Source organism: Nelumbo lutea, chromosome 3, assembly GCF_056320005.1.
Source record: "Nelumbo lutea isolate HS-2025 chromosome 3, American lotus-T2T, whole genome shotgun sequence".
In the NCBI taxonomy this organism is placed as follows: Eukaryota; Viridiplantae; Streptophyta; class Magnoliopsida; order Proteales; family Nelumbonaceae; genus Nelumbo; species Nelumbo lutea.
In genome coordinates this window covers 111,295,478-111,309,879 of record NC_142686.1, presented here as the reverse complement: position 1 = coordinate 111,309,879, position 14,402 = coordinate 111,295,478, and the positions used below count along the sequence as shown (strand labels likewise).

The 14,402-nt window shown below is 36.5% G+C and overlaps 1 protein-coding gene across 2 annotated transcripts; it reads right to left on the bottom strand.

The window, feature by feature from the left end:
- Positions 1-487: 487 nt before the first annotated feature.
- On the bottom strand, positions 488-5,599 carry LOC148867639 (two-component response regulator ARR2-like). 2 transcript variants are annotated; one of them, XM_088981460.1, is made up of 6 exons: positions 4,829-5,599; positions 4,024-4,176; positions 3,530-3,910; positions 2,688-2,764; positions 1,326-2,573; positions 488-1,225 (listed from the first exon to the last, which is right to left on the bottom strand). In XM_088981460.1, the coding sequence occupies exons 1-6, from the start codon at positions 4,995-4,997 to the stop codon at positions 1,154-1,156; spliced, it is 2,100 nt and encodes a 699-aa protein (XP_088837586.1). In that variant the 5' UTR covers positions 4,998-5,599; the 3' UTR covers positions 488-1,153. The 2 variants fall into 2 exon arrangements, with proteins under 2 accessions (XP_088837586.1, XP_088837585.1); XM_088981459.1 differs by having other exon boundaries at positions 488-1,228; positions 4,829-5,589.
- Positions 5,600-14,402: the final 8,803 nt, after the last annotated feature.

Here is a 14,402-nt window from a genome sequence, read left to right as displayed (position 1 = left end):
AAACACATTGGGTGGGAACTGTTCCTCATATTTGCATTTGCTGCAATACATTTTTAGGGGCGAAAAAACAAATTACTATCTCTTGATTCTTCTGCAGTTGGATCACAGACATTGATGACTTAATGTGGAAAACTGGGCCTTGCTTGTGCCACTCTTTCGGTAGGGCCCTTCCTTTTGCACAGAGTCTGAAGAGGAAATTCAAGTTATTACTCTTCTGCTCTGGACCTTGCTTGTGCATTGCATGCATCTAAAAAGGACAGTATATCAAGAGTCAGGACGGGTATTTGGGAGGAAAAGCCAAATTGGGGATTTGGCAGGGTCCCAGTTCAGAAAAGCAATCCGATGAAACAACCAGAACCATCCAATCTAACAGTACTTTTGCATGGAGTGAAAGGTTCAATACTAATAATGTATCATCATAGAGAAGAAAACCAGTAATCATGTGGTCCATGCCGTTAAAACAGGTCCAGAACCTGGCCGCGGTCTATGATCTAAACAGATGATAGTTCTAATTCAATGTCTGCCAACCATAATCCACAAATTAAGTCATTTTAACAACAGAAAGAAGATGCCAGAAAAGGGGATGTACAAATCAGTTCCTAGAGAACACAGAAGACCGACATTTATATATTTATGTACAAGTCAATTCCTAGAGAACAAACTGGATTGCGTTATTGGAGTCACAAAGACCACCTTTCCAATGAGAATTTCTGCAGAGGTCTCTGAATATAACCTCTGAATGGTCTATCAAAAATGCCGTCACACATCTTCACAGCCTTCTCTAAAATTAGATGTTCTAACTAGCCTATGCTAAAGCAGTCAAAACCTTTCATGTACACCTTCGCATGTCATACAGCTGTATCGGTCAGTTTGTCCTTGACAACCATGGCATTGGATCTTTACCAAACAAGCTTTTGATCTTGCAACCTTATTCAGAATCTTGCTTGCTTGGACTCACAACTGTACAAGAAAACAGCTTATCCATAACAGGAAGACATGACTTACAGGAAATTGAGCGACCCAAGGCACCTGGATTGGGTATAGACTTTAATCATCCCTCTGCCTGGAAAATAGATTAATAATTTTTCTTTGAAAAGAATCATGCAGATCAGACATTGGAAAATTGCCACCATAGAAGAGGTTGGGTCCTCTACTAAACTGAAACATTATCCATGGTATATCCATCAAAGTTATACTCATTCTCAAGAGATCCAATGCCTTCTTGCTGCTAGAAAACAAAAGAAAATGTGAAGAGAGTAAACAAAAAGCACACTCTGAGGCCTTGAGGTTTGACAAAAATACAAAATTAATCACATAAAACTGACCTGCTTTAAAAGTGTACGCATGAGATCATCATGAACATAGTGCGGGGGAAGGAGCAAGTTATCACTGCTAAAATCATGCATGGTTTCATGCTTTATCCTGAAGGCGTTGTTAACAAGAGGGTTATTATTGATGGGGTGCTGAACACCATGTTCTATCTTCCCATGTTCATTTTCCTCTCGTTGGGAGACCATTGCCTTGCCAATAACAGATGTAGTCCGATTTGATCCAAATTTCTGGCTAGAAGCAAAGGCTTGATTGCCCAAAACTGATGGCGCAAGATCCAATTTCCCCTGTATAGAGTTGATAGGTTGAGATGTTTCAAAAATAAGACCCATATTTTGTGGGTTCCAGTCATGGGGTTTGCCTTGGAGAATCTCATTTAAGACATCATAACTTGGGGGAAAGCCTCTTGATCCTTTTATGTCCATGCTTCCCCCTTGAAACATCCCTGTAGATGTCAGAGTAGAAGATGCAGTGCTACTCCCAAGAGGAAAACCATTTCCAGACAGTTCTACAATGTGGTTAATTGGAAAATCAGCCATTGGAAAGGCTTGAGAAACTGGATTGTATGTAGCACCTCTACCATTAAGAATAATCCCATTTCTTCCCACGACCTGACCAGCAACCTCACTTGAGAATATTTTCTGCCCCGTGGATGATTGAAGCCCAGAAGTATGATTACCTGCAATATCATTTAATAACTGGCTCTTCGTCCCAGATGGTGCTATATGCATCATTAAAGAGCTACTCTGATTAATATGGACACCATCCACATGGTCTGTTGAGCTTGTTCGCAATGATGTTGCTGGAAAACTCAAAGCTCCATCACTAGCATGCAGACCCATGGTACCAAATGACTGGACAGATTGGTGCAAAGGGGTTAACTGCTTTGGCTCCATGTTGGTAGGGAGTCCATATAGTAAGTTCACTTGTTTACCACCACTGCTCTGTGATTGTGGCATTGCTCCAAATTGCAACTTTGATGTGTCAGAGCTAAAAATGTTCCTCTGATCAACAAGAGGCATGCTTATGCCAGTATTTGCAGTTGATCTTCCAAACCCCCCAGCCTGTAGAGTGGCTAGACTCTGAGGTGCAAGTTGACCTGATACAGCAAGAGCTTGGAGATCAAGCCCATCAAGAGAAGACATTGGCCCAAAATTTGCATCTTGTGGGCCCATGAATGGTGTATTTAGTCCACTCTGATGTTGTGATACCCCATTTAGCCTTCTAAGGTACAACCGATATTTCTGTACCATATCAACATGAACATGAATCACCATCAACAAAGAAAAAGGAGCCACGCATCACAGCACAAGGGTAATATTGCTTTCTTAATCAAACGGAATCAATCTCAACCATACCTGTAGGTGGCTGGCAACATTCTCCCTGGTGAGTCCAGGAACATTCATCAGCTCCAGAATTTTCTTAGGAACAGCCTCTGCATAAAATAATCAGAAAGGATGAGAGGATGAGTAAGAGTAAGACTGGAAAAACAACCATTTGGGGAGGGGGATAAGCATGTGTTTTACTGGATGCCCCTGACTGAATGCTCAAAAAAAGACGAAGCATTGAAGTATGATTTGAAAAGCTAAGATGGTTTTAGAGCTATAGAAAATCTAGAAACAATCTTAATATAAAGACACCAATTAGTACAGAAAATGTCATTATATTTAATGCCACATGAATCCTGTTTCACCACTCCATTATATTTAATGCCATTTCAGTTGTTAAATTATGAGCACTAGTACAAAAAATATAAACTCCAGAAATGATCAAACTGTGCTACAGAGTTCTGCAGGTCCATGTCATCTAACAATATACAGAAAACCTGAGAAGTATTGGCATGCACATATCTTACACCCCTTTTCTCAAGGTGGAGACTAACATGCTATTCCAAAAGATGACAATCTGAACTATCTGTTGTTTAGCATGAGACCAAATTATAAATAGAAAGTTATTACCAATATTGATAACAGAGTATTATATTATCATTTGTACTAAATAAGGGACAATGCTCACTGCTTAGCAAATGTAATATAATGTCCCAATCTTCCACAGAGTTGAAATGATAGAAATCTAAAATAACCACAGCAATTTATGGGTTTTCTTTTCCCCAACAATGTATGCTAGGTATGGATTGTAACCAGGAAGAGCAACAATAAATATATCAACAAAGCAGAAGAAATTGATACAAGATTCATACTGTCAATGCCTAATTGGTTGACAGCTGCAACAAACTGTTGATGCAACTCGACGGACCAGACCACCCGTGGTTTCTTCAATGCGGATGTATCATCCCTCTCCTCCCCTTCTTCTTCCTCATCCTTCCTCTTCTTTGAATTTCTCCAACTCCCTTCATTTGCTGAGGATGCATAATCCTCATCTTCAGATGGCTTCCGGAGCTGGTCACCATCTTCCACACTCCCTGATTGCTCCAATTCCTTCAACTCATTCCTTCTCTTCCGGACCACATGCTGCCATATGTTCTTGATTGCCTCAATCCGAACTGGTTTAATGAGGTAATCACATGCACCATGCGTGACACCCTTCATTACAACATCTTTTCCATCATCAGCAGACATCACTGTACAGTTTGATAGGAACTAAAGGTCAGAATATGCACAGATAACGCACTTGTGTTCTCAGGTTTTCAATGTGAGTGAAATTTATCTAAAATAATGAAGCAGCAACACTTACTGATAACAGGAAGGTCCATCTCTAGCCCAATGTGCTCGAGGAGCTTAAACCCGTCCATATCAGGCATGTGGACATCGCTGATAACAATGTCAAATCCAGTTTTACTCTCACGAAGCAAAGACAATGCAACCTCTGCTCGGTCACAGGTGGTAACTGAAAATAATCGAAGCCATTCAGTCAGTTGAGAAACCACCAGATGGGTAACCCGTAAACTCTATGTAACAGAATACCCAACCACTAGGATTAAGTGATCACTTAAACATCCAGATGTATCCACTTCAACCTCTATTAAGTGTTAAGTGGAACTTAAACTAGAGCATCTGTAGAATTAATTTTTGCACTTTTGGAATGAGAGATGTTATGTCAAACCAGGTCGGGAACAAAAATTTCAAACGAAACCTATTCTGAATCGACGTGGAACCCATCTGCCGGTATCGTGATGTGATGCTGTAACAACATCATAGTGGGCTTTTCTTAGCCTTTCTTTCTCTCTTTTTTCATGTTCAGATTCCCAAACCAATCAATCAAAACTATCTTAAAAGTAGTAGTAACCGAAAACAGATGCGGAAAATAAATATTTGCATACAACCACTTCCACTGAAAAAAAAAATGCAAAAGGATAAATTTAGATAGCTAGGACCAGGAGAACTCACGAGTGATATCTTGAAAAGATGAATAAGGAAAAAAGAAAAGGTCCCCTTTTCCTTTTTCATATGTTTCTTCACGAAAGGAAAAGAGAATAAAAGACAGATTTTACTTATTATAGGAAAACCCAAAAGATGTATTGAACTTAATTTAGGAATACCTTCATAGAGGCAGTTTCGAAGCATCCTATCCAGGATTCTCAGACACGTCGGATCATCATCAACCACCAGAACCCGAAGACCAGCTGGGAACTGATCTGAAACCCCATCAGCCACCTTCCTAGTTGGAGTCGAATTCGCCATTGAAATCGATCCCCCTCCATTATCCATGTTTGCTTCTTGAGACGTCGCTCCTCAACAATAGAGCCAACTCGACGATTCCTTATACGCTTGTCGTTGATTTTCTTTTCTTCTTTTTTTTTTTTATTTTTGCCTTTTCTTTGTGAATTAAACAATCAAACCCCCAATCCTGAAAACACACAATTCGATAAGCAGCGAATCCAGCAGAGCAAACGCAAAACCCAGTCCAGTTTCACGCTTTACACAGTTTCAACCTATACTTTCTTTCCCCATTCGATCTAGACAAAAGTTGCAGGGAATTGAAAAAAATCCATAAATTTCAGGGCGATGAAATGATGAAGAGTGAAAACCGAGCATGTCTTTTCTTTTCCGAATTTGTTTTATACTTAAACAAATAAAACACAGAAATGACGGAGAGGAACGGACAGAAGGGATAAGTGATGGTTTGCGGATAGAGAAAGAATTAGTGAGATTACAGGGAGACGAGAGAACTGGTATTGTTTCTCCGCGTTTTTTTCTAGCCTTCTCTCTCTCTCTTCCACTGGACTCTCTCCAATAAGGGTGGATACAGCTCACAACTTTCTTAACAAACTCCACGCCAGCAAACCAACCACAGTCTATCGTGGTTAGTCGTTTATCTCTTCCTTTTATTTTGTAATTTAATAAATTTTCACTCTCGTTTTTAGCCAATTTTATCGAATAAAAAGTGGGCCATCCACAAATTACTTTTAGGTAGGATTTTTTTTTTTTTTTGGTAATTACTTTTAGGTAGAATTAAAAATGCTCTCGACTAACTTTTGGAAAATTACCATTAACGGATTCATTTGAAAGTTCTTTCCGCTCCACTCTATACTTTGGCGTTATGACATTTAGCCCCTAAACTTTAGTTTTGATAAAGACCCATGAACTTTTCAGATTCTAACATTTTACCTTGAGGATCGATGGAGGAAGCTAATTTACTAAAATGTCCTTTTGAGATTTACATCGATGAGAGGATGACATTTCAAAATAACAAAAAATGAGTAAGGTGAAATCACACTATCTTTCTCATTTTCTTGTTCACTTGGGGTGAGGAAAAAAAGAAGAAGAAAGAAACACAAGTAAAAGGGTTTATACAAATATATAGGAATGGCAATGAGGCAGGGATTACATTCTCCATTCTCGACCCCAACCCCCAAATCATCCCCCATTCCGGTCTTTGATCCCCATAGGGGAAAGAAATTCTCCTTCATCCCTAACCCCGACGGGGATGAGTTCCCCATCGGAGACCCGAATCCCTAACTTGAGAGAGAGAGAGAGAGAGAGAGAGAGAGAGAGACTCCAGACTTGCAACTTGTGAGTAGATTTAGATCGGTAATCTGTTTGAGATTCCAAAATCAGAAATTGAAAGCGTTGAGAGAGAGAAAGAGTACCGACGGGCAATGGCGATCGACAACGATAGACGAAGGAAGAATGGATCAACAAAAGAAGAAGAGTAGGGTACTAGGGTTTTGTGAGTTTCAGGCTTTCAGTCGCCACCTTTTTTCTTTATTCTTTGTCCCCGACCAGGGATTCAATGTTAGCCCCATCCCCGACCCCAACCTCAACTCCGCCAAAGCACTCCCCATACCCAACCCTGTCGGTAGGGCTATTCACAAACAATGCCAAACCAACCAAATTGACCAAACCAGCCCGACCCTATCCTAGTTTCTTCTTTCTAATTAGTTACTTATTTTTAACATTAAAGAAGAATAAAACATTAGTTAAATGGGAATTACTTTTGTCTTTAGGATTGTTTTCCTGTTTTGAGTAGGAAATTTTACACCAAATTTAGAGTTATTCATAAACAATGCCAAACCGACCCTTCATGTTTGAGTCGGTTTCGATTTGCTCTTTAAGTAACCCGACCAGGTCAGGTCGGTTGAAAAAAATATATTAAACCGACCCAACCTGACCTGTGAATAGCCCTACCTATCGGGTTGGGGAGCCCAGATACTCATCGGGGACGAGAAAAATTGCCATCCCTACAAATATATAAGAGAAAGGGCAAAATGATTCCATAAATTAAGAGAGTGGTAATTGGGGAATTTGAAATGTTTAATGACAGTTAGAAAAATCTTTTTTGAAATTAACGGATAGAATGCTAATAGAGGGGGCAAAGTATTAGAATCTAAAAGTTTAGGATGGGATTTGTCACAAATAAAATTCTAGGGATTAAGTGTTACTACCCGCAAAATATAGGGTGGTAATCTGTAATTTATCCTACAATAAAAGACAGCCTTAGCATCAACACAGCTTTAGATATACGGTCTTTCTCTTATTTTCATATTTGGTTTCAAGGGGAAGAAAATAGATAGACTTACACATTTGTAGGCTATGAAGATGGCTGAGGTCTAAGACTTCGAAAGTATGGAAGATGAAAGCAAGGCAGGATTACCTGAAAGCAAAAGTCCTATGCACACCTTGAGAGCATGTAATTCAGTCATATATAAAATTATCTCACCGTAAATTTAACATATAAGTACGAGAGATATTTATAATGTAAAATTGGTGAAAATTAATGCTTTGTGTATACACGATTTTTTCTTTCAAATTGGATCAAAGTTGATATTTCTTATATCTTTCAAGCATGTGTTGAATGTCTTCGATAAGATAGGGTTCGCACTTTAGTTGTCCACTTATGCCAGCTCAAAATAGGCTTCCAAGCCAGGTTGTTAGTAGCAAAGATTCATAATCCCTCTCACGCATCAAATATGTACATATAAAATGATAATATATATATATATATATATATAAGGTTTTGCATTTTATAAATTTGTATTTGTACTCCTTCCAAAATGAGCCCAAGGTTGTGTTTGGTTGCAATGCAAATAAATTTGCACTGATGCAAAACTGTAGCAGTGCAAATTATTTGAGTGAAATTCTGATCCATTTTTGTTTCAAATTTTAGCTTATTTTGTTTAATTGCAGTACAAATGAGGTAAACTAAGACATGAAACAGAATAAAGTAAAATCCAAAACAAAATTAAACAAGAATTTGCATTTTTTACATTTGCACTCCCATGTATTTGTACTAATGCAAATAAATTTGCACTGCAACCAAACACAACCTAATGCTGTGTTTGGTTGGTAGTTCAAATGATTTTGGTGCAAATTATGATTTATTTTTATTTCAAAATTTATCTTATTTTGTTTGATTGCAGTAAGAATTAAGTAAAATAAAATCTCAAGTAGAACGAATTAAAACCCAAAACAAAATTAAACCAGAATTTGCATTCTTTTCATTTGCACTCCCATGCATTTGTATTAATGCAAATAAAATTGCACTGCAACCAAACACAGCCTAAGCTGCAATTGCTAAGAATACAAATGCAAATATACACATTACACAATTTGTGAAGTTGCAAACTTGGTTTGGTCTTGCATTGATAAATTTTATATTCTTACTAATATGTATTTTATTGTGATGAGTGTAAACACAAGTTTCAAGAATTGAATCTACTTGTTAACATTGACCAACTTTACAAAAAATTGCTTAAATTTTAGGGTAAATTGTTGAAACCTCTCCTGAAGTTTTTGACCATTGCTGAAATTTCCCCTAAAATTTAGTACTTGCAATCACCTCCCCTGCACTTTCTAATACAGTTGCAAGTAGCCCCCTTCTAACATAGTCTACTAAAAAGAAACATAAAATGTCCAAAATACCCATGTAGTTACTATTGACATTGGTTTTCATGGGAAAAAAACCATACAAACTTTATGAACAACAAAAACAAGAATTTAAAGTTGTGGTGTTTTACTTTTGAGTGATTGATATGAAGGGCAAATTTGGAAAATAGATCAATTTCAGAAAAGATAGTGGAAGGGTTTGGGGTAGTGATTCATATGAAGAGAAAATTTGAAAAACAAACATTTTTGTTAAAAATAATTGCATGGATATTTTGGACATTATCATGCCTTCTTTTAGAAATTTCTATCTGAGGAGGTGTACTTGTAACTATGTCAGCAAGTTTAGGAGAGATGATTACAACTACCAAACTTTAAGGGAAGTTTAAATAACAATCAAAAACTTCCGGGGGTTTCAGCAAATTACCCTAAATTTTAAATGCAAAAACAAAAGACTAAAAAAATAAATATACTTTCATTTTTCAGTAAAAAAAATACAATTTTGCCAAATACATGCAAATTAAGCGGTGTTTGGAACCGTGGGTGTTTATTGAATAAATGTTGCCACATAAGCGCCACTTAAGCATTTCCTCCATTATGTGTATTCGTATGCATAGAGACTTGCAAAAGCAAGCCTTGATTTATCTGCACGCCTACTATTGGGGGAAGCTTCATTTCAGCGCCTCCCCCAACGGGCAGGCGTTTATTCACTATTTTGTTTAATTTTGCAAACATTTAATGAATAAATTCCCACGATTCCAAACACATACTTACAAATATTGATAGAAACAGTACTATCACTAAGTCTAAACACTATAAAATAATCATGTATGTGGTTATCCACTAGGACTGTAAAACGAGTCATCATTGGATTGGATCTTCCTATATTTGAATCCAACCCTATTGACAAGGGTGGAGCCACCCCCCCCCCTAATGGTCTTTAGTTATCCCCCCTCCCCCAAATCACTAAAGTCACTTAGGTTTTGACCCCCCTCATAAAAAATTATTGGATCCTCCCCTCATAAATTCATTAATAAACTACAAAATCGCCAAAATATCATATTTTTATCAATAAAATAATTAGAAACAGCTTAAGTATATATAATTTCTAGGGAAAATTCCTTATTAGTATACTATACTTTGGGCTTAGTGCCACTTTGGTCCCTGAATTTTAAAATGTGATAATTTAATACTCAAATTTTCAAAACATGACAATCTAGTAGCTGTTGTTAACTAGCTGTTAATTAGTCGTTAAGTGGTATTTGAAAAATACATAAATGTCATCTAATTTTCTTTATCAAACATCCAAACATTGACAAAAAATTAATAGTCTCAAATCCTTGCATTTCTATTCAATAAAGTTGGGATCACCAGAATGCCCACTCAAACGTAACCCCAACTTTCTTGAATGGAAAAGTCAAAGATTTGTGACTGTTAATTTTTTGTCAACGTTTAGATGGTTGATAAAGAAAATTAAATAATAGTTGAAGGGCATTTGTGTCTTTTTCAAATGCCATTTAACGGCTGATTAACAACCAGTACTAGATTGCCACAATTTAAAAGTTTGGGCACTGAATTGTCGCATTTTAAAGTTCGGGGACTAAAGTGGCACTAGGCCCAAAGTACAAGGTACTAATTGGGAATTTTCCCTAATTTCTGTGAGATCTCAATGTTTTATAAAAACATGACATTTCAACGAACTTAGAAATAAAAACATGTTAATGTTAACTTCTTTTAATAAACAGTTTAATGAGGAAGTTGGAGAGAGAAAGGGGTGTACGAATTAAAGGTTTGTTTTGTTCGTGGGAATAAGTGTTTGGAATCATAACTGAAAATGATCCATTCTGATTCCAACCATTTGATTGGATGGAATTGGAATCCTATTCACATTCCTGGTGGAATGGCCAATTCCTCCCCCTCCCTTGGGAATAAGAATTCCTTCTAGCTGATTCCCATTTGGACTTTAATTTCTATCTGAACCAAATAGGTAAGAGAAATATATTATACTAAATTCGATTCTGATTCTAATTCTAATTCTAATTCCAATTTCACTGCAAAGCAAACGGATTCTAAGGGTGTAAACCTGCCCAAAAATAAAGAATTAAGGTTAAACCATATGATGGCAAAAGGTATGATATCATTAACATGGGTAGAAATAGAATAATTATGGCATATGGATAATTTATAAACTATGAGGTAGTAGCTAGGAAAAAGTTTTTAGCTAAGGCGCTTTGTAATATTTATTTTTTGCTTTTTTTATTTTTAATGAAAAGGCATTTGATATCATATTTTGTTTTCAGTCGTCTCAAAAGCAAACATGGCGTGGAAGAATCCCGTAAGTGCTTAACAATGAACGTCTTCTTTTGATGATATTTATTATTATTAATATTATCTTCATTTTGCTCGTCTTTTCAAGCAATTTGATAGAAACCTCTCAAATAGTTCTCTTACGTGAAGTAGCTCTCTTACCGATTGATGTCATCCTTTTTATCATCTTATTAGTTTGACGTGTTCCCTTTAGTCCATTACATCAACCCCAACTAAACTCATCTAAACACTAATCAATAATTTATTCTTTTAATTTTAATTAATCGAGACTGTACGATGTAGAAGCTTTGATATTGAGAACAAAGAAAATGTTGTTAAATTATATAATCTATGTAAATAAATTATTTGACTAACAAAACAAAACTATTGTAAATAAAGAAAATGTTGTTTTGTGATATCCTCGCATAGTCCCATTCTATACGTTATCTGTGAACTCTATTTTATTTAAATTAAACATATAATTGCTTTTAAATAAAACCAACGAATATTCTGTCATTTCTGACTGCAAACAATGTTTCAGCCTTCAGGTAGGATGCAGGCAAGGAGGATTTGCCACGTGGCCTACTCTGCAAGTTGTGGAAAAAGTTTTGGTAACTTTTGCGCATGTCAAGGTAAGATGCGTATGACCCTCCAAATCATAGATTCTAGAATCAATGTGGCATTTTTTTTGTAATTTGTCGATCCCTATGCTTGAAGCTTCCCTAGGTCATTGTTACGTTTAACGCGGTGAACTGTGTTGATACCAAAGTTTTTAAAATCGGATCAGAGAGCGTTCTTGGATCGGTTCAGGATGAACAATTCGAATCATGGTTTTCAAAATCGGACCGAATGAGATGGTCGGATTGGAAATCGGTTCCGTTTTACCCCCAAACTGTTATTTACATAAAAATCATTGATTTGGTCAGTAAATCGTTGATTTGGGCATTTGAACCATTTAACTGTTTAGTGGTTTATATTTTTTAATTTTTTATTTTTTTGTCAAAGGAAAAATCTATGATACAAAAAAGATATGGTATGAAAAGAGTTTTGACCAATTAAAACCCATCCATGAATCTTGGTAAATAACATCATGTTCCCTATCATGTTTATGATTCTGATTTATTGATAAATTGTTTTTCGGATATCATATCATAGTTGAACTCTTTAGTAAAATAGGCCATATGTTTAGTTCAAACGGTCAAACCATTCAATCCGGGAACCAGACCTCTGACCAGTTCATTGCCCATTCAATTTTAAAAACCTCGATTCGAATAAATTGCTCGTTTTAACAGAAATTTAAAAAAAAAAAAACTAAAAAAACTAAAAGCTTTATTCGGATCAATGGTCTGATTGCTCATATCGACAATAAAATGAAAATGATCCGATTTTTTTATCCAACTGTCCTTGTCTTGTCTGATTTTGAAAACAGTTGATACCGTTTGGTCCCATTATTACGCGTGGGACCCTTCACTTAGGTTCAGGCTTCAGAATTTCAGACTCTGTGATATATGGCAGCCTTCTAGTCACTATGGCTTGGTAAAAGGACAATAAAACATGGAATCAATAAAATTTACTTTTACTAAATAAAAAAAGCTTAATCATGCAATTGCATTTTGAATTCATCGATGATTAAAATGGTCAATGAGAGGATGTTGTCATTTGCAGAAAACACTAAATAAATAATTAGGCCTTCGATTATGATAACACAAAGACGTGATATAAAAAGTCTATAGTTAATTAACCAGTAGTATATAAGAGAGGTCACTAATCAGGTGCTATTCATTAAAATTTACGGGGTTTTTTAATCGGTCACTCGGATGCCATGGTTTTTCGGTATTATAGATTTTTTTCAATAATTAAAAGAATTATATATGTATATTATATAATAATATAATAATATTGTCACTAATGGATGTTAATTGGCTTTGTAGAAACCTATATAAATATAATTTATATAGTAGCGACACTTATTAATATTTCAATTTGATATTTGAATTATCGGGGCATTTGATTCCCTGCCTTGTGTAACATAATCCAGTTTTAATAAAAAAAAGTTTTGATATTTGAGTTATATTTGTCCATGGTTTTAGAATCGTCGTTGACCTGGATGGTTGGACTGTTTGGACCAAGAATCATCTAGACAATCAATTTTGTTTTACCTCAAACCCGGTCAGTGGCAAAAAACCATTGACTCATTGACCCAAGTGGTCAAATTTTTTATCCAAACAACGGCTTTGGCTGTTTTTTTAATTTTAATTATTTTTTTACTTTTTTAATTTATTTTATCAAAATGGGCCATCCATTTAGACTGGATGGTCGAACCATCAACCAAAAAACCGGTGGCTAAAACGGTTCCGATTCTGGATAGTTTTTTAAAACATTAATATTTGTTACTATTGGTGCTCGGAATGGCCGATGACAAAGTAATTTCGCCCCTGAACTCTGAAGGCTGGTTGAAGGCTTTGAGGACTTGGAAGGGTCGCTGCTAAGGCCAAGGTGGATGGACCCCGAGTATGATAGAAACCAAGGGTAGATGGTCAAAGCGCTACAAGGCAGAAATTCGTCAGATGCCCCAGGTGAGAATCCGAAGCAAAGTCTCCGACGATCAAGTTCGTAGAGAGTACAAAAGGAGAGTGACAGGATAGGATCCTGGTGGATAATCATAGACTAGAATCACAATAGCAATTATTGCAAATAATTATTATGACTTTAGCGGTAGATCTTGAGCTTTTGTAACCTTTTTACTTAGAGGGTACCCTTATTTATACTTGGCCTGCTGGATAGGTGGAAATAAACGCCTAAAATAGAAGCCCTACGAGGACTTGCAGCGGATTTGACAAGATCATATGAGCGCATCGTGGTTGACTCTATATGATGAGAGCAGGATAATCAGCAATGGATCTCGTTCCCTAATCTGACTGGATTGCATCACCCCACATCAGTTACTTGTGTAGCTATTCATGTTGTTGAGACTTCTATTTGGGTTAAGCTCAATAAAATAGCCCAAATCGTATTAGAAATCAGACTAAATTATATTATTAATTTATGATTTGATTTTATTTTATTTAATTTTTATACTAAAATTATTTAGTTTCTCAAACTGTAGCTGTAGTTTATTGGTTTGATCTAACATTTACTATAAATCGAACCAAACCTGTCAGGCTGTCAAGTAAAATTGAGGGAGTTGATTTTAAAAAATTTGTGCAGCGAGGATCCAGCTATGGAAGAAGCCTCCAAGAGAAAAGAGGACCGACCGACGCACTTCCATCAGACCATCAGTAGTAGTAGTAAACAAAGGATGGCAATAGACGTGACGTGTTGGACGATTTCAAGTGTGAATTGGATGGACACGTAGGCCTGTCGGTAGTGCAGGTGTGGGGGCCTCAAGTCAACACCCCCAAACCCAATAACAGCCCAATGCGTTGTTACGGACTAAAGTGGCCCAAGTGCAACATGAACTTGAAGTCGGTTCAGTTCGTGGGG

Excerpts from the sequence above, each read along its gene's own strand:
- LOC148867639 (XM_088981459.1), bottom strand. The coding sequence starts at position 4,997 with ATGGATAATGGAGGGGGATCGATTTCAATGGCGAATTCGACTCCAACT. Across the intron at positions 4,177-4,828 it reads TCGAAACTGCCTCTATGAAG|TTACCACCTGTGACCGAGCA; the intron begins GTATTCCTAAAT and ends GATTATTTTCAG. Across the intron at positions 2,765-3,529 it reads CAACCAATTAGGCATTGACA|AGGCTGTTCCTAAGAAAATT; the intron begins GTATGAATCTTG and ends TATTTTATGCAG.